The 25,974-nt window shown below is 46.7% G+C and overlaps 1 protein-coding gene across 1 annotated transcript in view; it reads left to right on the top strand.

Moving 5' to 3' along the window:
• OTOA (otoancorin) overlaps positions 1 to 15,514 on the top strand; it is a 46,050-nt gene extending 30,536 nt beyond the window's left edge. The window contains exons 22-28 of the mRNA XM_040973718.1: positions 3,129 to 3,316; positions 5,644 to 5,799; positions 9,822 to 9,964; positions 10,567 to 10,703; positions 11,208 to 11,305; positions 14,316 to 14,508; positions 15,444 to 15,514. Of these exons, the coding sequence (XP_040829652.1) occupies positions 3,129 to 3,316; positions 5,644 to 5,799; positions 9,822 to 9,964; positions 10,567 to 10,703; positions 11,208 to 11,305; positions 14,316 to 14,508; positions 15,444 to 15,514 (986 nt within the window). The remainder of the gene's footprint in view (positions 1 to 3,128; positions 3,317 to 5,643; positions 5,800 to 9,821; positions 9,965 to 10,566; positions 10,704 to 11,207; positions 11,306 to 14,315; positions 14,509 to 15,443) is intronic.
• The last annotated feature ends 10,460 nt before the right edge of the window (positions 15,515 to 25,974 follow it).

The raw sequence follows: 25,974 nt of genomic DNA, 5'->3' as shown, positions 1-25,974 counted from the left end.
CGGTGGCTGGGCAGCAGCATCTTGGGCTGGGACCCTGACCACCACAGGTCTCCTTGTCTTAGAGACTGGATGAAATGTTTGCAAAGCAAAGCAGCAGTGAGTACCCACGGGCCAAGGAATGACAGCACTGTGAAGGGACTTGGACTCATGGCCCATACCAGCAGGTGAACAGGCCAATCAGGGTAACAAACCTTTCAGTGGGAATGGCTGAAATTTCAATGGCCGCTATGGCTTGGACACTAACTACCACCAGGATAGGGCCACACTGGCTGGGTTTGTATCCTGAGTCTCATCACAAACTAGATATGTGACTTTGAGTACGTTCTTTAACCTCTCTGTGGCTCAGTTTTCTTCCTCTGTGAAATGGGGAGAGTGAATGTCTCTATCTAGTGAATTATTATGGGGGATAATATGTTTAAACACACACTTGTTCAGAATGGTACCATGGCGCCTGGTGTATCGTAGATGCGAAGGGCTGGGGAGTTTTGTTATCCTTAATAAGAGTGTTCTCAGAGGCATGAGGAATCAGGGTTAACCAGACCCCTAAAATAGCTATGTAAGGATAAAAACAATAATAAGAGATCCCTGCTTGCTTGCATTCACCCAGTACATGCGGCCTGGGGCTTGGCAGCCACAGCGGGGAGTACCAGCTCGGCCTATCTGTTCTAGTATGAAGTGTGTACCCCTAATACAGAAACAGGATCTGTCCACGCCCTGGGGAGGAAGGTCTGTCATCAAACACACAGAGTTTTCTTTAATTATTGCTTACTGAATGAGCAGAATTACTTCTTGGTTTCGTTTCAGTTAATTTATATTTTTAAAAGGTGTGTTTATTTATTTGCAAAGTCAGATTCTGCTGCGTTTCCAGGTGTATTAGCAGAGAGCTGAACTGGAGACGAAGCAGCTGGGACTTGGACCCACGCCTATATGAGATGCCAGCATTGCAAGCTGGGGTTTAGCCCACTGAGCCACAGCACTGAGTCTCAGATTCTAGTTAATTTTTGAGACAGCTTGCATCCTACAAATACAAGGAGACTTCATAACGTTCAAGAGAAATCCACATTGTCTTCACCCCTCCCCCACACACGGTCTTTTAAGTCCGTTTTCCCAAGATGTTTTGAAGTCCTCTCCTATTTACTGAATACCCTCCACTTGCCAGGCTCTGTTCTAAACCGTGGGCAGGCAGCAGTGGTAAGCCCAAGTTCCTGCTATGCTGTGAAGTCATTCTGTTCCTTTCCAATTCTGTGACGGTATTTCCTGCTTTCACATTACAGTGGGTGAGAAGGGATCCAAGAGGGACAGATCTGTTGTCTCCTCCAAGTGGGTTCTGACAAAGAGGCTTGAGGACCACCGACTGCCGTGCTTCTTGATCGGAGTCCTGGGAAGTTCCCAGGGAAGATGTAGTGAGAGGGGACTGGCCGCAGGACTTGGGAAATGCCCCTTGGTGACTTCGTTGGCACCTGTGGTGCTCAGCTGCTGAGTCGGGAGATCCGAGACTATTCCTAAGGCGCTTAGGGTATCGTGCAGGTGGCGCATGTCAGCCATCAAAGACAACAGCACGGTTTTGGGATTGGTGGGCAACGGATCTGATCAGATGAGGCTCAAATGTATGGAATTCTTCCCATTGCCGGGGAAAATGTCTCAGGCCCATTTCTCTGGTCTCCTGGAGCAAGAAGGCCACAGCCCCAGTGGTCATCCTCTGCTGCTTTTCCAGGCCACATGACCCGGGAGCTGGATCAGAAGTAGAGCAGCTGGCACTCCAACTGGCAGTGTTGGAGCTATAGCTGGAGGCTTAGCATGCTATGCATTGGCACTGGCTCCCTCCCCTCCAGTGTGATTTAAATTTTTCTTCTAAGATTAATTTTTATTGGAAAGGCAGATTTACAGAAAGGAGGAGATACAGAGAGAAAGATCTTCCATTCTCTGGTTCACTCCCCAGGTGCCCGAAATGGCTGGAGCTGAGCCAATCCAAAGCCAGGTGGCAATAGCTTCTTCCGGGTCTCCCACATGGGTTCAGGGTCCTAAGACTCTGGGCTGTCCTCGACTGCTTTGCCAGGCCACAAGCAGGGAGCTGGATGGGAAGTGGCACGGCTGGGATATGAACCGGTGACCATATGGGATCCCAGCACATACAAGGCGAGGAGTTTAGCCACTAGGCTATCACGCCAGGCCTCCGATGTGATTTTTATTGACACCAAATGCTCCTCTCCACTGGGTATGAGGACTCCATGTTTATAATTCTGGAGCCCTGAATGCTGGTGTGGGGAATTGGCTTGACATGGCTGCAGCCACTTTAAATGTAACTGCCACTTTACCCTTGAGAGAACTCTCAGGGTATATAGGATAACCACAGTCATTAAGATAACCTGATGCTCTTATCTGATGTTCTTACATCCAGAAGGGCTCTTGTCTGAGCCTAGAATTTCTCTAATGAATCTTAATATTTCTTAAAAAGGTCCAGGGGCTGTCTGACTGGCTTTCTTTATTTAGGACCTGCCACCTCTTGGTGCTGGGAACCCATGTCTCCCAGCTGCCTGAGACCATGCTTCTGCCCATGAACTTGCTCCTCAAATTCTACGTTGTGGTGTCTTGGATTTGTCCTCTCTTCTTCGGTCTCTGCACCTCTGCCCTCGGCAGCCAGTTCTCTACACTGGGGTTTTCCAAAAACAGTTGGGTTGCACATGCAGATAACAAAAATAATGGTAATGATGGCTAGCATTTATTGAGTGCCTGCTGTATGCTTGGCAAGAATTTCTGCAGATCGCATTGAGTCTTCACAACCATGCTATGAGGTCATTTTAATTCCCATTTTATAGAGCAGAAAGCTGGAGTCCGGAGGGCCTGATGGCTTTGCGTTTGACTTGAATGTCAGGACAGTCAGACACCAGCTCTCACTGCCCTCAAAGTGCTTGTAGTTCCGTTGCAATGCTGCGAAGCTCCTGCTGGAAGCACGTGGATGGGCAGGAAACTGGCCTTTCCTCAGGACCAGGTCCTTAGCAAGAAAGGTACCTTGTGAATAACCCTGACTGGAACAGATTCTCATTCCAATAGATAAAGAGGCTCACGTTCTCTGGATTCTCTTTCCCCTTTCCATTTCCTTCTTTTACACCTCCTCACTTGTTCCCCAGGTTGCCACGGAGTCATACCTCCCTCTTCCCTTGACATCTTCAAGTTGGCCGAGGCCAACACCTGCTGGGCCCCCGAGGACCTGCTCTGCATGGAGGGTGACACTTTCCTTAGGAGCGTGGAGCTGCTGGGGGCGGTCCAGGGGTTCAGCCACACTCAGCTGACAGCGCTGAAGGACAAGGCGGTGCAGGTAAAGCTCACCTTACAGAGAATGCATTCAAGAGGGATAGGGGTTGCACACCAGGCACAAAATCCATTCTCTTACTGAAGTTTCTCTGTGGTGATCTGAGAAACAGGGGGATGTGTAGCTTCTCTTCTGGTTTGAGGCAGAGAGCAGAGAGAGATGTGTCTTGGCATTCAGCAGGTGCTTGGACCCAGGACCTGGGGATGCTTGGATGCCTCTGGCTGCTTCCAGAAATTGGACCTTTTCTTCCTTTCCTTGGAAAGGCCGACTGCTGCTTTCAGCAGATTTTTTTTTCAGAGTCGATTGCAAATGCCTCTGAAAAACAAAGCCAAGAGGATTGCAGTGCTTGGCCACCATGGCCTGCTTTGGCTGCTGGGACAGCTGTGCAGTACCTGATTGCCCTCCTGAGATGAACAATTAAATCATCTAAAATTATAGTTACAGGGGCAGGAGTTTAGGTTTAGCAAGTAAGGCACCACCTGGGATGCCTGGGTTGGAAGCCTGACTCTGCTTCTAGTCCAGCTTCCTGCTAATGCACAGGGAGACAGCAGGCAATGGCTCAAGTAGCTGGAACTCTGACAGCCATGTGAGGGACATGGACTGAGTTCCTGGCTCCTGGCTGCTGGCTTCAGCCTGGTCCATCCCCAACTGTTGATTGGCAATTGAGGAATGAACCAGCAAATAAAGTATCTCTATCTATGAAGTTCCCCTTGGGTGGTTTATTTTGGCTGCTGGGATAGTTGTGCAATACACAGTTCTAAATTGCCTAAATTATGTTAAAACTCTATTTTTTAATATAAGTAATTCAAATTTATTTTAGAAAAGTCGGAAAAATAATAAAAAAAGAAATTCAGCCACAATTTGTTATGTAGAGACAAGCACTGATATTTTGGTATGTTTACCTAAAGCTTCCCAGATGTCTGGCTGTTTTTTGTGGACTTATTTTATTTGTTTGAAAGAGTGAGAGAGAGAGAAAGAATATAAATATGAATCTTCTCTTTGCTGGCTCATTCCCCAAATGGCTATAACAGCCAGGGCCAGGGTTGGGTCAGGCTGAAGCTAGGAGCCTGGATCTTCATCTGGGTCTCCCAGGAAGGGAGGGGCCCAAGGACCTGGGCCATCTTCTGCTGTTTTTTCTGGGTGCTTAGCAGGAAGCTGGATGAGAAGCGGAACAATCAAGACTCAAACCAGCACTTGGATATGCTATGCCACAATGCCAGCCCCTGCCTCTCAGATTTCTGTGTATATGACAACATACCAGTGTGAATTTCATGTATATTTGGCATGAAATTTCATGTACATTCATATGTGTTGTAAAAATATGCTCATTTAACTGTCAACAAATTACTTCCCATGTCCAACTATAGAGAAGGTATATTTTTTTATATCAGAAATAGCAGTGTTTTATATAGCTCTGTTAAATTTGTTTTATGGCTGGCTCTTTTTGTTGTGCCACTTGCCAGAATTTGAGATTTTTTTTTTAATGCCTCCAGGTACATCTTTGTATGTATATGTTTGAGCAATTGCAATTTCTCAGAACAAGTTCTGAGAAGGGGGATTTTCTGGGGTAATGAGTAAAAGTATTTAACCATCTTTTGGTACTTGGAGCCAAATCTTCTTTTCAAAGCACATGCCAGTTTATAGTCTCAAGAACAAAATGTGAAGCATCCTATACTTAAATGACTATGCTATACTACACTCAACTCTTGCCAGTGTAGAAATATTAGCATGCTGAGGCGACACATCTTCTAGAATTGTCTTTAATGTAGGTAAACGTACTTACGTATTTTTATTTATCGAAAAGACAAACTGATGGGATAGGTGGGAGAGAGAGAGAGATTTTCCACTCGCTGGTTCACTCTCTAAACGCTTTAACAGCCCAGGAATGGACCAGGCCAAATCCAGGAGTCCATACATCAATATGGGTCTCCCATGTGGGTGGGAACCAAAGCAATTGGACCATCATTTGCTGCCTTTCCAGACACACTGGTAGGAAGCAGGATTGAAAGCACAGTGTAGCCAGGGCTCCAACTGGCATTCTTTTTTTTTTTTTTTGAAAAAAGGTTTATTCATTTATTTGAAAGGCAAAGTTACACAGAGAGGTAGAAAGTGGGGGAGCCTTTCCATCTATTGGTTTACCCCCCCAAATGGCCCCCATGGCTAGAGCTGAACCAGGAGATTCTGGTTTCCCATATGGGTGCAGGGCCTCAACCCCCATAGCTGTCACCCTGGGGATTAGGTTTCAACGTCTGAATGTGAGGGGTGGGGAGGGGAGAGATGAACTGCTTGTTCCTGCTGTTCAACCTGCTCTGTGTCCTCTCCCCGCCCTGGAGCTTTGGGACACACCTTCGTATTGGAGAAAGCACCACGTAGTGTCCCTGGGGCGCATTGCTCTGGCTCTGAATGAGAGTGAACTGGAGCAGCTGGACCTCAGCTCTGTAGACACGGTGGCTTCCCTTAGCCAGTACACAGCATGGACCCCAGGACAGGTATGTGTGCCAGCTCTTTTAAATGCTCAGTTGTAGTTTCTTTCCTTCTTTTTCTTTCTTTCTTTCTTTCTTTCTTTCTTTCTTTCTTTCTTTCTTTCTTTCTTTCTTTCTTTCTTTCTTTCTTTCTTTCTTTCTTTCTTTCTCTCTCTCTCTCTCTCTCTCTCTCTCTTTCTCTCTTTCTTTTAAGATTTATTTCTCTGTATTGGAAAATCAGATTTACAGAGAGAAGAAGAGACAGAGAAAGATCCTTGTTTGCTGGCTTACTCCCCAAGTGGCCACAATGGCTGGAGCTGAGCCAATCCGAAGCCAGGATCCAGGAGCCTCCTCTGGGCTTTCCATGAAGGTGCAGGATTGCAAGATTGGACTGGCCTCTACTGCTTTCCCAGGCCACAAGCAGGGAGCTGAATGGGAAGCAGAGCAGCCAGGACATGAACCGGTGCCCATATGAGACCCCAGGTGTATAGGGCAAGGATCTCCTCAGTGTCAGGATGTGTTCATTTATATTTTTGGTTGCGTCTGTGGTGTTTGTAACAGTGTTTTACGCACATGCTGTCGGTCTCACATCACCATTATTGTTGAGTCTGCTTCTCTCAACTGCGTTGTCTCCTAGCTGTCTCCTTGCCCAGGTGCAAGCATGGTGAACTGGGTGGATGGCGAGCAGCACAAATTTTGCATCACTGAAGCTTGAGGTGCTTGTATTCCTTTAAAGGCTTCTGGGCTGTCTGTTTAGGCATGTATTTAAGGTTCCTTCCCGACCGCTTTGCCCCTTTGGATGCATTCTTTTGAACTTGATGAGGGTGAGTTCAGAGTGATCTTTATTCTGGAATGATTGAAACAACATTACTCGGAGGGCTGCATTTATTTCAAGATCTCTCCGCTGTGGCTGATGGGAACGTGAATGCTCCGCAGCTCCATATGAGTTCTGGGAATAGCTTTGCCTGCTGCCTTCCGATGCTTCCTTCCTTGCTTCTTTGGAGTGTCCTTCCTTGCATGTGCAAATCAGTGCTCGGTACCTACGAGGATATCTCTGCACGCTTCTGGAGGGCTCCCCTCTCTCTCCATGCAGTTTTCTTTTGTGTAGTACTTTCCCCTGCAAACGCTAGATGTGCTGGTCTCTGTGAACTTGTTGTCCTTTCTTTCTCTAGTTTTTGTGTAATTATTGACAGAAAAAAAAAATCGTAGATTGGCAGCTTCCTGGGGCGGCTTGTATGGTGAGAGAAAGCATTCCAAGAGTTATTTTCAAGTCCTTTGGGGGCTGCCTGTGATATTCAGATGGGCTTAGAATAGACCTGGATCCAGAAATGGGTATCTATAAAAGATGAATAGCACATGTTTTTCTTTAAAGAACGAATATAGGGCTAGACATGTATGTTTTATCACATGATAAAATATGTATTGAATAAGTTAATGACAAAGTCTTTCCAGTTTCTTAGAGGAGTCAGTGGAAGCAGTCGCCACTTACGGCTGTGTCAAGTGTGGTGGTCAAGTGGTGAGGAAGGAGAGCTGGCTGGGTCTGCTTTGTTGTGAATTCTTGAACTTGGTGTCCTCAACTCAGCCAGGACTGCTGGGTTTGTTTGGGTCCCCCTCTCCCAATTCATAGCTTCTGGACAGTTCAGCAAAGGCAATTTCAGAACTTGCCTTATTTATCTTGTTTTCCTTTTGGGATTGCCATCCTGTGCGCTCTGTTGTTCAATATCTGAGAGCCGTTGTTTAGAGATTTTGTTCAGTTGGCTGGTAGCTTATGGTGGGAAGAAACTTCCTGTGGTAGTTAATTCTTCATGGGCCAAAGACGATGTTCCACCCAGAAGTTCGACTCTCCTGGTTGGGGGAGATGCTGAGGCAGATCAATTCCATTGTTGGAAAGGGAAGACTTTGCTCCTCCATGTCATCTCCATTCTCTGATAGTTCTTCCGATGTGGTCATTTTCCATTTTAGGCTTATCTACCACCTAATTGGCAATCCCATGTACAGGTGTCTTTTCATTAGTTTTGGGAACAATCCCAGGATGAACTCCAGTCATATAGTTGCCCATTCTGAAGCAATAATTGTGGTCAGCGGTAGAACACATTGGTTGGTCAGATCTGCAGTAACGAATGGAGTCCGTCTCCCCACGCCCACGTGAGCTGAGAGCAGGAAAGAGGCTGTGAAAGGCTAGGGAATGCTCTCCCCACCGGCCCACTAATGTCTCTTGTCAACGGCTGAGTTATATTTCCTTAGGTCTAAAAGGGACTTTGATGATGGACTTAACAATGCCTGGCACATATAAACCAATCAAAATTAGTTTCTTGATAGTCATCATCATCATCATCACCGCACTTCCCTTCTTTAGGATCCTTTATCCGTTTGTAAGATGTAAGAGTTAGATTCAGCAGTCTGAGGTTTCTCCCACCCTGACATTGTGTACTGTCACGGTGCTGTGATTTTAGAACTGGTTTTGACTAGTTTGGGAAGTGCCACATCACACTTCTGATATTAAAATCATTCTATTTGCAGTCTGGGAGAAACAGAGAAATGTATCCAACTTAGAAACCAGAGTATCTCGTTCCCCTTGCACCAATTTTAATTCCCATGGATGGCAGTGAGATTTATCAATATGTTTGGAGAGGATATGAAAACCTAACATTTGCATATATCATTTGCAGTCAGTTCTTCAACTTTAGCTCCCAATCAAACCCTTAAATGCACGATTCTAGATTAATAGGCAGACCTGGCGGAACTACATTAACAGATAGTTCAGTTTAAAAACCAATAAAATGGAGAAAAAACTATTAGAGAAAGCGAAAGGATGAGCAGAGAGATTGAAATCTTACAGTCATTCATTTTCAGCAGTTAATATTGCCTAGAAGTGTTGGTATTAATTGTCTCAGAATCATTACATATACGTTAGTCCAGTCATTCAGGGAAATATATTTTGACTTACCTCCTTGCAGGCTGAGCTTGCATTTCCTGGGTTGCTGTGGCAAGGACAATTTAATACTGTATCTTTGAAGTCATTTTACTTGAATTGTATTTTTTGCACTCCTTTGAAAGTGGGCATGCCTGGTAGTTTGGGGGCACAAATTGCTAGGAGATGACTAGGGAAGCCTGATTGTGAAGACTTAATAAGAAAATTCACAAGCTAATGTGAGTCCTCGAGCCTTTTCCTGTAGCCAAGTGTTCTCATTGGCTAAGAGTGCAGGCTCTGAAGCCACACTGTCTGGGTTTTAATCTTACAGCCCTCGTTTCCTGGTGATGCGATGTTGGCCTGATTATTTAACCTTGCTGTGCCCCACTCTGCTCTTCTGTGAAATAGGGACAATATTCATGTGTCTTGAATATCGTAGGTGCTTGACGGCACCTACAACAGTGGGTCCCGTAGGATTCTAATGTCTCTTAGGTGTGTATCTAGTAGCATGTGTAACTAGGTTTATGCAAATACACTTTATGTCGTTCACACAACAAAATCACCTAATGGCACATTTCCTCTTCTTTTTTTTAAAAAAAAGATTTATTTATTTTTATTGCAAAGGCAGATATGCAGAGAGGAAGGTCTTCCATCTGATGATTCACCCGCCATGCGGCTGCAATGGCCGGAGCTAAGCCAATTCGTAGCCAGGAGCCCGGAGCTTCTTTTGGATCTTCCACATGGGTGCAGGGTTCCAAAGATTCGGGTTGTCCTCGATTGCTTCCCCAGGCAACAAGCAGGGAGCTGGATGAGAAGTGGAGCAGCCGGGATTAGAACCGGTGCGCCATATGGGATCCCGGCATGTTCAAGGCGAGGACTTCAGTCAATAGACTACCCTTTGTGCCACTGCCCTGGCCCCACAGGTGACGTTTGAACTGAACCCAAACATGGAAAAATGACTGGATTATAACAGTTGGAAATGTGGAAGACACTTCCAGTGGAAGGACTAGTTTGAGAGACAAGATGGATTCTGTTTGAAAGTTGTGGAAACAGATGCTGACAAAGTTTGGATACTGATGCAGAACTTGTCTATAGGTTGTAAGAGTGACTGAAGTAAATAATTCTTCCTGTTTTGTAGGCCAAATCTATTCTGCAAGGGTTCCTGGCGGATTCAGGCTATGGTGTCCAGGATCTGAAGAGTTTTCATTTAGTAGGACTTGGTACAATCCTGTGTACCATGGACATCACTGATATCCCACTGATAAAGATCTCAGAATTCAGGTAACCAAAACAACAGTGTGTAAAATGGCAAATGATCCACCCATCTATCCATCCATCTGTCCACCTATCCATCCATGCCACCATCTACCCCTTTGCCCATCTGTCTATCCACATACTCACCTATCCATGCATCTGACCATTCATTTGTTTATCCATCCATCCATCCATCCATCTGTCCACCTATCCATCCACCCACCCATCTATCCATCCATTCATTCATCCATCCATCTACCCATCCATCATCCATCCATCCATCCATCCACCCATCCATCCATCCATCCACCCATCCATCCATCCATCTACCCACTCATCCATCTACCCATCCACCTACCCATTCACCCATTCATCTCTGCCCAACCATCCATTTATCCATTCATCCTCTCACCTATCTATTTGTCAATTGATCCATCCCCATTCACTCATCACACATCCTTCTTCCCCCACTTCATCAAGATACACTTTACTTTCTGCTGGTTTGCCCGTTTTTGCATTTAATGTGGTAAGTGGAATTGGCAGGGTCCTCACTTGTCTACCTTCTACACATTACTCTTTGTGCTGGAGAACTCCTTGAGCTTACTTTCCATCCTTCTGTCTTAAATCAGGGAAGTGGTGGCCAGAATTGGGACCCTGTTCTGCAGCCCTCCCATCTTGACGGAGTTTAAGAGGAAAGCAGCAGTTGTGTTTGGAGATCCCAGCGAGTGGACCAGCTCCGTCTTGCAGGAGCTTGGAACCATTGCAGGTCAGAAGAACTGAGCATGCCTTTGTCTTGCATTTTCAAACTTAAACCTGAATTTAAAAATAAACCAAGTATTGGCCATGTGCTATAAACAACAATGGAGTGACAGTAGGCCTGGATTTCATGACTTGGCATTTAAGAAGGTGGTGTCTACAATCTCCTTTTTAAACAGGTTCTCCTGGAGATTCTTGAGCACATGAAAAGTACTGGTATAGAAGGCTATTTAATTGGCCCATAAATAGATTTATACACAATCTGAAAATGTGTAAATTGAAACTCCTTCTGGGCATACATTTCACTACAGGAGGCCAATCAAAGCTAATGTAACCCACATTTTTTTCTGAGTTGATTAAGGAACTTGATTCCCCAGTGTGACTCTCAGGGTCTTTTGTAAAGAATGATGCTTGCCTCTAACACGCAGTTCTGATCATTATGCAGCTCCATTAATAAAACAAGCAGAGTTCCGATGGTTTGAACTAAACCCTCACGGTTCCTTTTCCTCCCCAGCTGGATTAACTAAGGCAGAGCTGCGAACCCTCGACAAGGATTTGATGCCGTATTTCCAGCCATCAGCAATAAAATGCCTTCCCGATGAGATATTCAAAGTAGGTGCTTGGTTTTTCCAGGAGAGATGGGAGCTTGACCCCGTTTCAAATCACACAGGGAAGCAGGTGAAGGGCTGGGGATGCTTGGGGCTTGCCACTGGGCCACAAGAGAGCTCAGCAACATGGACCAGCAATGGGAGCTCACACGATAAGTTTAGGACCTCAAAAATATTTTTTTCTGAAAATTTAAATTTTTCTTCTGATTGTATTTGTTTGGTTTTAATTTTTTAGTTTATTTGAAAGGTGTGTGAGAGAAAGAAGAGAATCTTCCATAAGTTAGTTCACTCCCCAAATGTCTGCAGTAGTCAGGTCTGGGCCAGACAGAAGCCAGGAGTCCAGAGCTCCATTTGGGTCACTCATGTGTGCTGCAGGGTCCCTAGTCCTGATGCTCGACAGGTGCATATTAGCAGAAAGCTGGATCCCAAGTCTGGGACTTAAACAGGTACTCTGGTGTGGGATTCAGATATCCCAAGCAGAGGCCATGTTTGCCCCAATTGTATTTGTTTTTACAGTTGCCTTTTCTGATAATCTTTACACAGTTGATTAGGGCACAAATGGTCATATGGTTGCCTTTTCTGCATAACACGTTATGTTGATTTTCTACTAACAGTATGTAATGTGATTGTGAACACACGTGTAAGATCTTTGGGGCAGAGTTCAGGATCCAGACTTTTTCAGATTTTTGAAAGATCACCAACCCATATGTATATTGTATGTGTCTTAATATAGCAGTGTTCAGAGGAGCACCTTGGAAGTAAATGCATTCATATTCCCATGAGGAAGATTGTGACAAGTCATACAAACTGGAATAAATAGAGACTATAAATAGCTTCATATCAATTCGGATCAAATTTTTTCTAGGAAATAAATTTGTCTTAAACTTTAGAAAAAACTTTTCCTTTTTCTTTTTTTTTTTTTGGACTTTGGATTTACAGATGAGGGACTGTGGATTTGTAGAAGATGTTCTTCCAGAATAGGAAGATTATAGCTGCTATAAAGAAAAATGTTGAGGAGACAATAATGAGACGGGAGACAACTGTTACAGAAAAAGAGAGGGTGGAACAGAGTCAGTGGAAACAGGTACCCAGTGAGAGGTATTGGCTTTCTGTCCATGCACAAGACTAGAACTGTGGTGGAGCACCTGTGCTCTGGGGAGGACCAGTGACCCTGATGTTCTAGCTTGCTGGTGGATTGGGCGGATTCATTCTGTCTCCACACCCGGGTGAGACAGCAAGTCAGGCTGAGACAGACTCCCATGAAGCCTGCCTCTGGCCGCTTCAGCCTAGACAGTTCCCAGCACAGAGCAGGTGTAGGGGCTGTTTGGGGAAGATCAGTAGCAACCTTTGAACTGATGGGACGCATAAATGCTGCTTCCCTGGGTTGCTCCGCATGGGGTAGCAGCTCAGTCCCAGTTCCTGGCATTTTGGTAAACACTTTGTCTTGGTCCTGATTGCAGTGCACTTGCAACTTCCTCCTTGTTGCTCTACTGAGATATTTATTCCTATTGGCCACCTGCATTGTGACAGGTTAAGTGTACCTAGGAATATACTGGGAGAGGGGTTAGAACAGTGCCTTTCAGGGGCCTGGTAGGTAACATGAAACAGTGTAAAGAGGCAGCCTTGTTTAAATGGGAGGCCCCTCCTTATCTATCTATTTTTAACGCAGTGCAACCATACGGGCCCACTATTGCAGGCGCTTCCTATTTTTTTTTGTTTCTGAAGAAGCAGTTAGGAATCTTCATTTTCATACGGAATCTCCTGATAATTAAATGTTGGCAGCCGACTCAAATTAATTTTGAAATCACATAGAGATTCAATCTGGCCTATGGGTTATAAGTCAGCAACATTGAAATATATATATAAAAAATATATATATACAATATATATATTATACATGTATATGTACACACACATATATTAGTTGTAATACTCTGTGTTGATGGTGGATGTGACAAGGATAGCACCTTGCTCTGTGTGTGTGTGTGTGTGTGTGGTGTGTGTGCCTGGTGAGAGGACAGGAGGTGATGTTGAACATGAGAGAGCAGCTTAGGTGGGTGGGGATGGAGGCATGATATTCCCTGAAGAAGGAAGCCCATGGCAAGGTGTCACCCTGTGGATTCTAGGGGCTGAAAACCCAGAGCCTGAAGCTGCCCTGGCCATGTTTAGAAGTCTGAGCTCTGACCGGAAGGGGAGTGCTGGGAGGAGCTCCAAGCAGAGGGATGGGATGCCGGCAGGGCCTAGTGAAGAGGAAGAGAGAGGGAGGGCTACAGGAGCACAGGCCCTCTTCCCCAGCACTTTGCAGGGTGACTTCAGCAGCCCTTCTACAGAAGCAGAATCCTCCCAGCCCATCTGATCCTAAGTCCCTCCAAAGGCAGGTGATCCAGAGGGTGACGCTCCCCCATCCGTGTTCTGCTGCAGACATCGACAATAGATAGCCACGTGTTCCCTCCCCTTCTCCCGAGGATGGGGGTGGGGAGTCCTCGGAAGACCCATCACAGGATGCCAAGGCAGCTCCACCAGAAGACTGGAGTCCACGCAGGAAGATGGTTCTTCTAGCCATGCCATGGCCAATTCCAATGCCCAGAGAAGCCATGTGACTTGTCCAAGGCCACACAGCCAGAACGTGGCAGGGCTGGGGCTCCCATCTAGCTGTTTGGAGTTGCGGCCTGTGGTTTTGCCTTCTGCGTCAGGAATCCGCAGGTGGCAGGCATGGGGGTGGGCAAGGCGTCTTGCCCAGCAGTAAATGGCGCTAAATCACCCGGTGAGAAAATCATGACTCTTGCCACTTCGATCACCTCGAGGGAGGAAACCTCTTTTTGGACCAAAAAGGTCTTTTAAGATTTATTAAACGTTTTAATTCCTTTCCTTTCTTTTAATTATTAAACAACAACTATTATTATTGTTGTTGTTATTATTTCTTAAATGGCCAGGCTCCAGACCCTGGGAAATTTCTGTCCATCGCTCCCTCCTCCTTGCAGCCCACTCTGAGCGCACTGTCCTGTTCCCCGCAGGAGCTGTCGTCGGAGCAGATCGCCTCCCTGGGCCCGGAGAACGCGGCTGCGGTGACCCCGGCCCAGCGCCGGGGACTCGGCGTGTCGCAGCTGCAGAGCCTCCAATGGGCACTAGATGGTGCCAAGACCCACTCCTGGCTGGACTCGTCCGACAGTGCCAGCCCCAGCAGGTCCCCATCGCGGGCACCCCCAGGTGAGCAGGACCATTCCCAGGACCCCAAACCCCGATACCCATTTTTGTCCCTTTCCTTTCTTTCTTGGTCCCTTCGTTCCCTCCGGAGGGCTTGGAGCTCAGACGGTCCCCAGGGTTCAGGGTGGGGGTCTGATCACGTCCGGGATATTGTCTGAAGTCTCACGCAGGTTATTGCTTATGGTGGGGGAGCAGTGCTGTGGTAGGCTGTCTCCACCTGCGGTGCTGGCATCCCATGTGGGATGCTGCTCCACTTCCAGTCCAGTCCCTGCTTGTGGCCTGGGAAAGCAGTGCAGGATGGCTTATGTGGGAGACCTGGAAGAAGTTTTTGGCTCCTGGTTTTGGATGGGCTCAATCCTGGTCTTTGCAGCCGTTTGGGGAGTGAACCAGAAGATGGAAGATTTCCCTTTCGGTCTCTTTTCTAACTCCGCCTTTAAAGTAAAAACAAATAAATGAATCTTAAACAATCTTTTTTTCATTAAACTATGACATACATATATTTGGGACAGATTTGTTAAAGTTTAAAAATGCTATTTTAATTTGAAAGGCAGAGAGACACAGAGAGATATATTCTATCTACTGATTAACTCCCTGAATGCGCACAAAAGTTAGAGTGGGGCCAGCTGAAAGCCAACAGCCTGGAGCTACACCTGGGTCTCCCTTGGAGGGGGCAGGGACCCAAATGCTTGAGCCATCATCTGCTACTTTCCAGGATGCCCCATAAACAGGAGGCTGGGTCAGAACTAGAAGAGCCAGTTACGCTGCCTGACACACAGTACTGTCCCAAGCAGCTTCGGAGCCCAGTGCTTGCTCCTAAACATTGTTTTAAAATGTTACAGAGTTGCGGGTGAGCAGGTGATATAATATTCAAGGTTTAAAACATGCAAGTTTGAAAAGGAATGAAAAGGAAAACTTTCCCCATATTCCCCGTTCCCCAGCCACCCAGGTCACCTCTACGGAGGTAACCAACGTCAGGAAATTTCTGTGTGTCCAGAGGCATGCCACGTGAACACAAACAACTCAAATGTAGGTATTTCCACACCTTTACACTTATACATCTTCTGCACCCTGCCTTTTTCATCCCACAAGATACCAAACACAAGAGCTTTGTTGGTCTCTGGTACACCGTAACTGCCGGAGCTCCAGGGGTGAGCCTCTCCATTGTGTGGTTTTTTTGAACTGTTACTAACCACGCCACAGCTCATGACCTTGTGTCGTGTGCCTCTGCTCAGGTGTGTCTGTGAGATAAACTCTTTCAAGGGGACTGGTTGGATCACAGGGTAGGAGAGTGTTGTAACTTTCTAAAACAGATGTTTTATTTACTGTTATTTGGAAGGCACAGACAGTGAGAGATGGATAGCTCTCCCATTGGCTGGTTCAATCCCTGAATGTCTGCAGGCTCAGACAGGGTGGGGCAGAAGCCAGGAGCCTGAATCTTAGTTCAGGTCTTCCGTGTGGGTGAACCTGAGTGAGCGTTAGAGCCATCACCTGTTGCTCCCCACAGTGCATCTTGGCAGGATGCTGGAATTGAAAGTGGAAACAGGACTCTGACGGGGAACTCTGTGTCCCCATTGGGCTGCTCTTAGGTCAGATACAGACCCCATATTTGTTGGTTGGATGGAGGGCGTCTCAAGAGAGGGTGTCCTAGTTTCCTTGAATCAGCAGTGTCAGAAAGCCATGAGCAGGGCTCTTTGAAAACCAGTCTTCCATTTGATCCCCCTGCCAGGGCTGCCACCAAGACAGGAGACTCTCATTTCTTAAATTACATAATTATCAGATTTATCTTAGAGTGCTGCTTAAACACAACTCCCGGGCCTTCCTGAATCAGAATCTCCAGAGAAGGATCCCAGAATTTGCATTTTCGACAAGCTCCTCGAGTGACTCAGGACTCGGACCAGCCTGGTTTGCTGAGTCACCTAATCTCACTCAATTCGCCTTCTTTGTACCCCCTGATGAGTCAAGGTTGGGACTTGGCAGGATGAATCCACCCTCGGCTGACTCTGCCCTTGCCTTGTGTTTGCTTTTAGGAGTGCCCGGCCACTGGGACCTTTGGTTTGGCTGTTCCCTGCTGGTTCTGTGGGCCTTGCCCCAGTGTTGGGTGACCTGAGTGTACTGCCCTCAGGGGTGGCCCAAGAAGTTGGCACAGGTATGTGGTGACAGAAAAGGCAGAAGTTCTCAACCTTGACTTGGAGCCTCAGCTGTGCGGGGAGTGCCCGCGACTCTGACATTTGAAAAATCACCAAAAAGGCAAAATAATTTTGAAAAAATGATCTTGCAAATTCTCTAGGCTCCTCACATGGGGGCTGGGCCTGATAATTAGCCTCTCTTATTTTTCAGCTTAGAGACCCGTGGGGAGGGAAGGGTATTCTTTTTTTGTTAACAGAGTGAGATTTCATTGCAGGTCCCCGCCCTCCCTCCAAAGAGAAGTGGGAGAAGGAAAAGACTCCTGTTAGCCAAGACCTACTCTGGCTTCTCCTCCGCCTGGATTTCGCTTCCTTGGACCTGCGAGCTGCACTGGAGTCCTCTGCCTCCTTCGATAGTTACCAAGGCCACAATAAATGAATCCCTCAACACAAGCCAATAGTCCTGCCTGATTGTTGGAACTAATTGATGTTTTGGTGGGCCTTGCCTTGGTTGGAAATTAAAACATTTAGCATGGCTCAACATTAAATCAATGCTTAAATACATTTTCTAGCTGCTTCGGCTTTCCTCCGGAGTTGGCTATGGAGTTAAACTTTGAAAATAGTCTTCTTTCTGCAGTGGAGATGGGGGATGTTTGGATTCTAAAGTTGCGCTAGAGCTTGGGGGCTGACTTGAAATAATAATATAAAAACAATAAACATACACAGGCGGGGTTAGTCACTGGTGTGAAGTCAGAGTTGAGGAAAGGGGCCAGCAGCGGCAGCCACCACCCACAGGTGTCACCCCTTCTGGTTGGCACTGCCTCGCTTGGGTGGGGGAGGAAGGTCAGGCATCCCACGTTCTCTTTGTTACACATCCACCAGGGAGGGATCTTGCATCTGGAGAAGCTGAAGCAAAGCTCATATGGATTTCCAAAAAATCTGTGAGCAGCAGGTACGTTTTTTCCGACACAGCCTCAATAGGTGTCCTGCCAGCTGTCACATGCAGTGATGACAGAAAACCCAGAGACAGCCTTGAGTGCAAAAGGCGTGGCCCTAGGTGTTCTTGAAGATCTGATGTGGCATTCTGGCGGGGAAGCCTTACCTAGTGCTGCTTTGAAGGTGCAGGTCATTTATCTTATTACAAATGGCACAGGGGAGAGGGGAGTTGGGGATGGAGGGAGTATCCCAGGCAGAGCTGGACTGGGCTGGGCTAGAGTGGCTTCATGGAGGGGACATCGGGGAGAAGGCTTCTGGGTAGGTGGCTTCTAGAAAGGCCGTGGGTCTCTCTCTGCATCCTGGCTTTTCTCTGACCTTGGATGAATCCTGGACCAAACCCTGGCAACCAGCGCTTCCCTTTGAGTTAAGCATCATCCTGCTTACTTTGGGGCAGTGTTTGGGTCTCCACACTTCTCCTGATTCCTCCTACCTGGAATAGTGACAATGACAATTCCTATCAGGGTTTCTCCTGGGGCTGTCACTGCATCCCTAGGTCATCTCTTCATCACCCTGAACCTGCCAGGCGGATGCTGTTTCAATTGCCCATCCCCTCGTTACAGATGAGGGCACTGTGCCCGAGAGAGGTTCAGCGAGATTTAATCCAAATCAGCCCTGATAGACGTTTGAGTCTTGATTCCATCTCTGCACCACACTGCCTCCTGCCTGGCTGTTCTTTAACTTCTCTAATAAGTTAGATCAGAGAGAAACATCCTGTAAATCCCTTCACCTCCTCCTCTGGAGGGAGACCAGCTCGCCTCCCAGCACATATAATTGGTGATTGCCTCAGGCAGGAAGACAAATCTAGCTCATGCCCTGCAGGACCCCTGGGGTCTCAAGTGGAGATGCGCAGTCCTTTGCACGCTGGAAAGCAGCAGGTCATACTAGCAGGTGCACCTCCTGCTCACCTTTCAATGTCAGCCCTACTGATTGACATAGCCTCTACCTTCTGCTGTGTCCCCAGCCGGATGCAGGGGGATCCTAGCCTCTTGCCCACAAGCTGGCTGTGGTTCTGATTGGGTAAGACCTGTGCTGAATGGGTTCTTACATAGTATTTCTTTGTTATTTGAAAAGCAGAGAGTCATACAGAGATGGAGATAAACAGGCAGGCAGACTCTCTGTTGGCTTACTCCTCAGATGCCTGCCGTGGCCAGGTGGAAGCCGAGAGCTGAGTTCATTCCAGGTCTCCCAGGGAGGTGGCAGGTGCCCAGTTACTTGAGTTTGTTACCGGGTTCTGTGTTGGAAAGCAGCTGGGATCGGCAGTAGAGCTGGGACTCAAACCTAAGCACTCTGATACGGGATGTGACATTTTCACTGTTAGACTACATGCCTGCTCCTTAAATGTCTTCAGTCCCACCACAGCTGATTCTTCTGCAGGACTCCTACCTTCAGGCCTGCTCTGGTTGCGAAGTATGACTTGATGAGGGCTGGCAATCTTTTTGTGACTTCTGCTTGCCTACAGTCCAGTGGAACCTTGAATTCAGTTCTTATCTCCAGTCCTGGTACCCAGGGTCCAACCGTGCCTGCTGGTGATGGCTGTACACTGCGTCCCGTGTGTGTGTTTGCTTGGCTTGACTGATGCCAGGTCACCAAGGGCACACGGTACACAGCTCACTCTCAGCTTTTAGACATTTCTTTGTGCTTAAAAGTTCCATGGTTACTCTGGCTTCTCAAGGGGATTTTAAAGACATCTATATTGCCTTCTATTCATTAAAACTATGCAAGATGGGCTGCTGTTTTGGCAGAGTGGGTAAGATTGCTGCTGCCCATGATGCTATCGTCCCATGTGGAGAACAGTTCATATCCTGGCTGTTCCACTTCTGATCCAGCTCCTTGTTAATGGCTTGGGAGAAGCAGTGAAGGATGGTCTTTGGGCCCCTGACAATGGGAAATCTGGGAAGAAGCTCCTGGCATCAGCCTGGCTCACTCCTGGCTGTTGAGACCATTTGAGGAGTGAACCAGCAGGTGGAAGATCTCTCTGTTTCTTTCCTGTAACTCTTTCAAATCAATGCATAAATCCAAAAAAATCCCAAAACAAACAAACAAACAAACAAACAAACAAACAAAAACAAAAAAGAAAACTGGATACAAGTTCAGTGTGCTGAAAATTTTGAAATTCATGTGTATGATTGGTCTTCAAACTGTCCATAGAAAGTGTGCATTATGAAAATGTACGTATGAACTTCAAAGATTTTTTTTTGCCTCAAAATAAACTGATTTCTTAATTCCATTTTCCAGGTACCTTAAAAATAAAATATATCCATTAATTTGAAAGGCAGAGCTACAGAGAGAGAGATAGAGAGAGAGATATTTCTTGGGTCACCTCAGCAAAATTCCCTGTTCTGCATGACTGACCTGAGGCAGTGCCCAGCTCTGAGCTGACCACTTTGCCCAGAAGATGACTATACCAGTTGACCAAGGTTACGCCAGAGTACCCTTAATTCTTCACCCCAGTCACACTGATGGAAGAGCAAAGGACTGATTCCAGAAGAGTTCAGTTGCTAAGAGGTGTGTTGGGCAGAATCCCAAGATCTTTCAAGATCAGCTTTCTGCTCTCGTGTATGCATGTCCTCCTCTGCACTCTCCTTTCCTTGACAGGTGGGATACCCTCCTGTGACTGGGTCCCTAATGAATTGATTTTGAGTTGATTAGAAGGAAGAGAATCTGGGTGGGTCCTGACACCTTTTAAGGACACCTTTGCAAAGAACAAAGTGGAGGAGCCAGCATTGCGGCTTCTCAGGTAAAGTTGCCTGTGATACTGACATCCCTAGGGGTGCTGATTTTTTGATCCCAGCTGCTCCACTTCTGATCCAGCTGCCTGATAATGGCCTGGGAAAAACAGCAGAGGATGGCCAAAGTGCTTGGGCTCTTGCCACCCACAGGGAGAAAGACCTGGAAGAAGATCCTCCTGGCTCAGCCCTGGCCATTGTGGCCACTTGGGGAGTGAATCAACAGATGGAGAATCCTTCGCGCTCTGTTTCTTCTTCTCTCTATAACTTTCAAATAAATAAATAAATAAATTTGTCATTTATGGTGACTTAATGCCAATTCTTCCCCACAACAGCGGGAAATTCCTTTGGGAAAACACTCCTCTGGAACTATCAGTAGATTAAGTGGAATCACTCTCACCTTCAGCTCTGGCAGTGGGCCCTGATTCGGTTAAACTAGTCAGCACATCCTATTGGTCAGGCTGCAGTGGTTGAATCAGGGACTGGCCAATGGGAGCTAGGATTGTACTTAAAAAAAAACATTAACTCATTTGCTTAATTGAAAAATAGGAGAGGGTTTGAGGGGAGGGAGAGAGAGTTAATTGCTATCCACTGGTTCATTCCGCAAATACCCAACAACAGCTAGGGCTGGGCCAGATCAATCCAGGCTGGGCCAGATCAATCCAGATCTCCCATGTGGATGGCAGAAGCACAAGGTCAACATTAACAGAAAATTGGATTCAGAAGCCAGAGGTGAGTGTTGAACCTTGTACTCCAAGGTAGGGCTTGGGCATCTTAACTGCCAAACACCTGCCTACAGGCCTTAGGTTTCATTTAACTGCTAGAAAGAAAGAGTGAAGTGGGGGAACATGGGCAAGTGTGAACACTTCTCTTTTCTTTCAGACACGAACTGGTTAGCTACATCAAAGTGGTGAAAAGAGAAATTTATAAAGGGAGATAATTAAGATAGAGTGAGAGGGTGGTATTAAGAGCTGAAATGAGAAAAACTGGGTCCTGGTGAAAGTTTGGAGCCTTGATCAACCTGTATCCACAGGTGTTCCCTGAGTTATCCTGTTATAGTACCAGATTGGGGTTGGATTTTCTGATACTTACGTGATTGAGTTGACTTCCCTGTTTATTGTTCTTAATCATTGGATGCCCATGGATTTTTTTTTTTTTTAAATTGCAGGCATCGTTGATCAGAAAGTGCCTCTTCCCTCTATAACCGGAGAGAACAGTAACGAGCATTTCAGCGTCACAGTGCCCAAACAGCACCTGTCTTTATGCCAAGTTCAGGCCTGATGTGCCTGGGTGTCTGCTGAGTGACAGGGATTCTGTTTTTGAAAACTTCCTTTGCACAAATGACAAAAAGAGCAAAGTAGCATATGAAGCTTTTGCCTTGAGCCCTGGGCTTGCTCTGGAGAGTAATTGAAAGAGGAACAGATGCCTCCTCCACTCCCCTGGGCCCTTCCTTGTTGGGAGTTTGGCTTCAGGGGACTGAGTCATACCCAAGTGACTCCAGGCACCCACGTTGGCACTCAGGTCCTGCTTGTCCAACTGTGCATGCTTCCTTGTCCCCTGAGGACAGATAGCATGTCTCCTGCTTTTCTTCTCTTGATTTAGCATTAGTCAGGTTAGGATTCTGGGAGGCTCGGTGGGGCCGGGGGGTGGGGGGAGCTTTTGTCTTTTGTGTGAACAGGGTTTGTTCACATGGCTCTCTTTTCTAAACAGCATCTGCAGGTGCCTTGTTATAAAAGCAGGGGGCTGGTTTCTCTACCTGTTGGTGAATCATAAGGCCTTTTTATTTTTTAAAAGATTGTTCCTTTTAAAACATTTTAAATTTGTATTTAAAAAGGAGAGAGAGAGAGAGAGAGAGAGAGAGAGAGAGAGAGAATAAGAAGGAGAAAGAAAGAGAGCGCTTTCATCTACTGGTTTACTTTCCAAATGCTCACAGCAGCCAGGAATGGGCCAGGACCCAAGAGCTCTGTTCAGGTCTCCCATGCGAGTGGCAGTGACCCAGATCCTTGAGCCATCATCTGCTGCTACCTGTCAGGGTGCACATCAGCAGGGAGCTGAGGAAGTGGAGGAGTTGTGACTTGGTTCTCTAGGTGGGATGCAGGTGTTCCACGTGGCATCTCAGCTGCTGTGCCAAACACATGCCCGCCCGTCAGGCACTTCCCATCCACAACCGTTTCATACTCAAACACCTGCTCTAGTCTTGTCAAGGGCTTAGCCACGGTAATATGGAAAGAATGCAAGTATGAGGTGACATGTCATGGTGCTGAACTCGAAAATAAGGCTTGTGATCATGCCTTAATGTTTCTTTCCCCAGCTTTACCCCCAGGCCTGTCCCTCCTGCAGTGTCTCTGTGACCTGGTCTGCAGAACCAAGCCCTGCTCTCCTCAATGGTTCCTCTAGTTTTAGGTGCTAGTATGGTTGTGCCCCTTTATCCATGGTTTTGCTTCAGTCAACTACAGTCCAAAAAATAAAGTGGAAGTGTAGAGAAGTAAAAAATTGATGACTTTCTAAATTGTATGCTCTGCTCAGGAGTGTAATGAAGTCTCATGCGGTTCTACTCTTTAAAACTCAGGCCATGACGTGCCCTTCTTGTTTGGTGTACCCACACTGTATTCACTCCCCACCCATTGGTCATCTCACAGTCTTTCTGCTTTTGCATCAGCTGTCACAGTATCACAGTGCTTATGTTCAAGCAGCTCTTGTTTAACTAAATGAAGTTTCCAAAACACAAGAGTTTCGAGTCCAAGGGCATACAACATGGAGGGATGGACAAGCAGGTATGGTATGGTCATATTGAACAGCTGACAGGCTATGGGACTGTGTGTGGGGTCAGACATCCACTAGGGTTCTTGGAATGTATCCTTCTGAGGATGAAAGGAGTGACTGTAGCTTCTTCCAGTGGTGTGAGTCCTCCTGAAGCCCTGTCCCAGGATGGGCATGGGGCTCCTGCTTGGTGGATATAGGAGGGTGAGTTTTTTTTTTTTTTTAAGATTTATATATTTTTATTGGAAAGGTAGATCTACAGAGAGGAGGAGAGACAGAGAGAAAGATCTTCCATCCGATGATTCACTCCCCAAGTGAGTGCAATGGCCGGTGCTGCGCCAATCCGAAGTCAGGAGCCAGGAACCTCCTCCAGGTCTCCCATGCAGGTGCAGGGTCCCAAGGCTTTGGGCCGTCCTCGACTGCTTTCCCAAGGCCACAAGCAGGCAGCTGGATGGAAAGTGATGCTGCCGGGATTAGAACTGGTGCCCATATGGGATCCTGGCACGTTCAAGGCGAGGACCTTAACCGTTATGTTATTGTGCCAGGCCCAGGCAGGTGAGGTTTTAAACTTTCTAAAGCACACTTGGGATTCACCTTTTTCCTTCCTTAGAAAATTCTCATTTAAAAAGCGATTTTGTGTTTCTCCATTGGAGTTTTGAAGAGCAGCTTCTGAGAGCCTTCCTTGTCCCAGGAGAGTCTTCATGATGCCTGCACTTTAACAAAACCTCATCTGGCGTAGGGTGTATGTTTCAGATACTCTCCACTTCCATCTCCACATTCACGCTCTGCTTTTCTCAACTCTGCTGTGCTTGGGGAGCCTGGTTAGGCTACTCTCCTCCACCTTCCTCCTGGAATTGGCCCATGGGGACCCAACAGAAAATCTGAGGCTGGAGAGTGAGCCCAATGCATGTATTCCAGTTCCTTCCAGGCTGAAGGCTGGCCGTGGCCACTATCCCTCCTGGACAGTCATATCTCTCTGGGTCCAGAATTCTCTTTCATCCTTTCCTTTTAGACCCAGTAAGCAGGGGGCAGCAGCTGCTGAGAGTTCCATGATACTTGGTATCCCTTGTGGCTTCTGAACCTCTCTGGACTTGTGTAGATAGCATCTTCCCTAAACTGTGCTCCATAACCCAATTTAGTGCATCATGAATTTGCTGCCAGTTCCCAACTGCTCCTTTCAAATACCTTATACGGAAGAAGGCACCTCAAAGACTGTAAAGGGGTTCCCCAAGAGGCTGATTTGAGCTAGTCCACGAGCAAATTTCTAATTTGCAGATGTAAGAGATGTGTTCTGTTTCAAGCTGTAACATTTCGTTTTCTGTTTTTTTTTTTTAAAGAATTATTTGTTCATTTATTTAATTGAAAAGCACAACGAGTGACACAGCGAGACTGAGGAAGAGAGAAAAAGATCTTCCATCTGCTGGTCCACTCCTCAGATGGCTACAATAGCCAGGACTGGGCCAGGCCACCTGGAGCTCCATCCAGGTATCCCACATGGGTGGCAGGAAACCACACACTGGGCTCTTCCGCTGCTTTCCCAGCTATATTATCAGGGACTACCAGAAGTGAAGCAGCTGGAACTTAAACTGACTCTCTGATATGGGATGCCCGTATTGTAGGTGGCAGCTGGGTCACAATGCTGTCTCCAAGCTGCTAAGTTCCAAGACCATCTGTTGCACAGCAGTGGATAGTTAATACTGCTGCATTGACTTTTTTTGCTGATGTTTCTGTTTGGGAAACCAAGGTGGCCTTCACATTGTACCTGTCATGACAAAGAGCCAACTGGCCAGTCCATCAGCAGTGCCCTATGCTTGTTCAGGTCTGAGGGGGTCCTTTCATTCTCCCAGCCTTTTCTCAACATGATTCTCCAGTTTGCCCTATTTGGCTTCACTGGCCATTATCTGTCCATTTGGTGAAGAGGAGCATTTTCATTCTTCTTGACGTCTATCCTCAAATTTGCTGATAAACTCAAGCTATATAGCAGGGAGCATGTTCTTTCTGTTAACACAGTCCACATTTCTTGGGCAGCAGGACAGGTGATAGATCAATAAAATGCCTGTTACAGAAATATCTTAATTTCCTCTTGCATGTCTGAACAGCTTAAAGGTATTGGAAAAAAGGCAGGGGTGAGTGTTGGTGTTACAGTTTAGATGTCCATGACCCATAAAAGAGTGCCTGGCTTGGACTCCGGGCTCTGCTTCTGATTCTAGCTTCCTGCTAATGCCTCTTGGGAGGCAGTAGGTTTTGCAGGAATGGGCTTGTTTGGTGCTTTGGTGTTGGCATTAGTTTGGGTGTTCCTCAAAGCTCCATGTGTCAAAAATTTGGTCTCTGGGTGTGGTGTAAAAGGTTATACCACTGTGTGTGAGACTGGCATCCCAAATGAATGTCCTACTTTCAATCCAGTTTCCTGCTAACATGCCTGGGAAACCAGTGGAAGATGGTGCAAGGACTTGAGCCCTTGCCATTCAAGTGGGACACCTGTGTGGCCTTCTAGGCTCCGTGCTTTGGCCTGGGCCACCCCACCTCTAGTCTGATGTTGTGACCATTTGAGGAGTGAACCAGCAGATGGAAGATCTGTTCCCCTGCAACCTTGCCTTTCAAATAAATACATAAATCCTAAGGAAAAAAAAAAGAATTTTTGTGTCCAGGGTGGTGAAACCTGTATTCATGGGATCTAGTGAAAGGAAGTTAGGTTAAATGAGGTCTTGCTCTCAGAAGGTTGGTATGAAAACCTGAGTTTGGGCCCTCCATGCGCTCCATGATCCTGTATCCTCCACTATCTGCCTGGATGTCCTTCTCAAACCTGCCCCAGCCTACAAAACCGAGTGTTACATGGGCCCTTTGTCTTCTGAATAAGTAGCTTG

The sequence above is a fragment of the Ochotona curzoniae genome, unplaced genomic scaffold (genome assembly GCF_017591425.1).
Source record: "Ochotona curzoniae isolate NIBS_2020 unplaced genomic scaffold, NIBS_Ocur_1.0 contig_2321, whole genome shotgun sequence".
Lineage (NCBI taxonomy): Eukaryota > Metazoa > Chordata > Mammalia > Lagomorpha > Ochotonidae > Ochotona > Ochotona curzoniae.
Note: the sequence above shows the minus strand (reverse complement) of the source record. Positions and strands in the feature narration are given on the sequence as shown.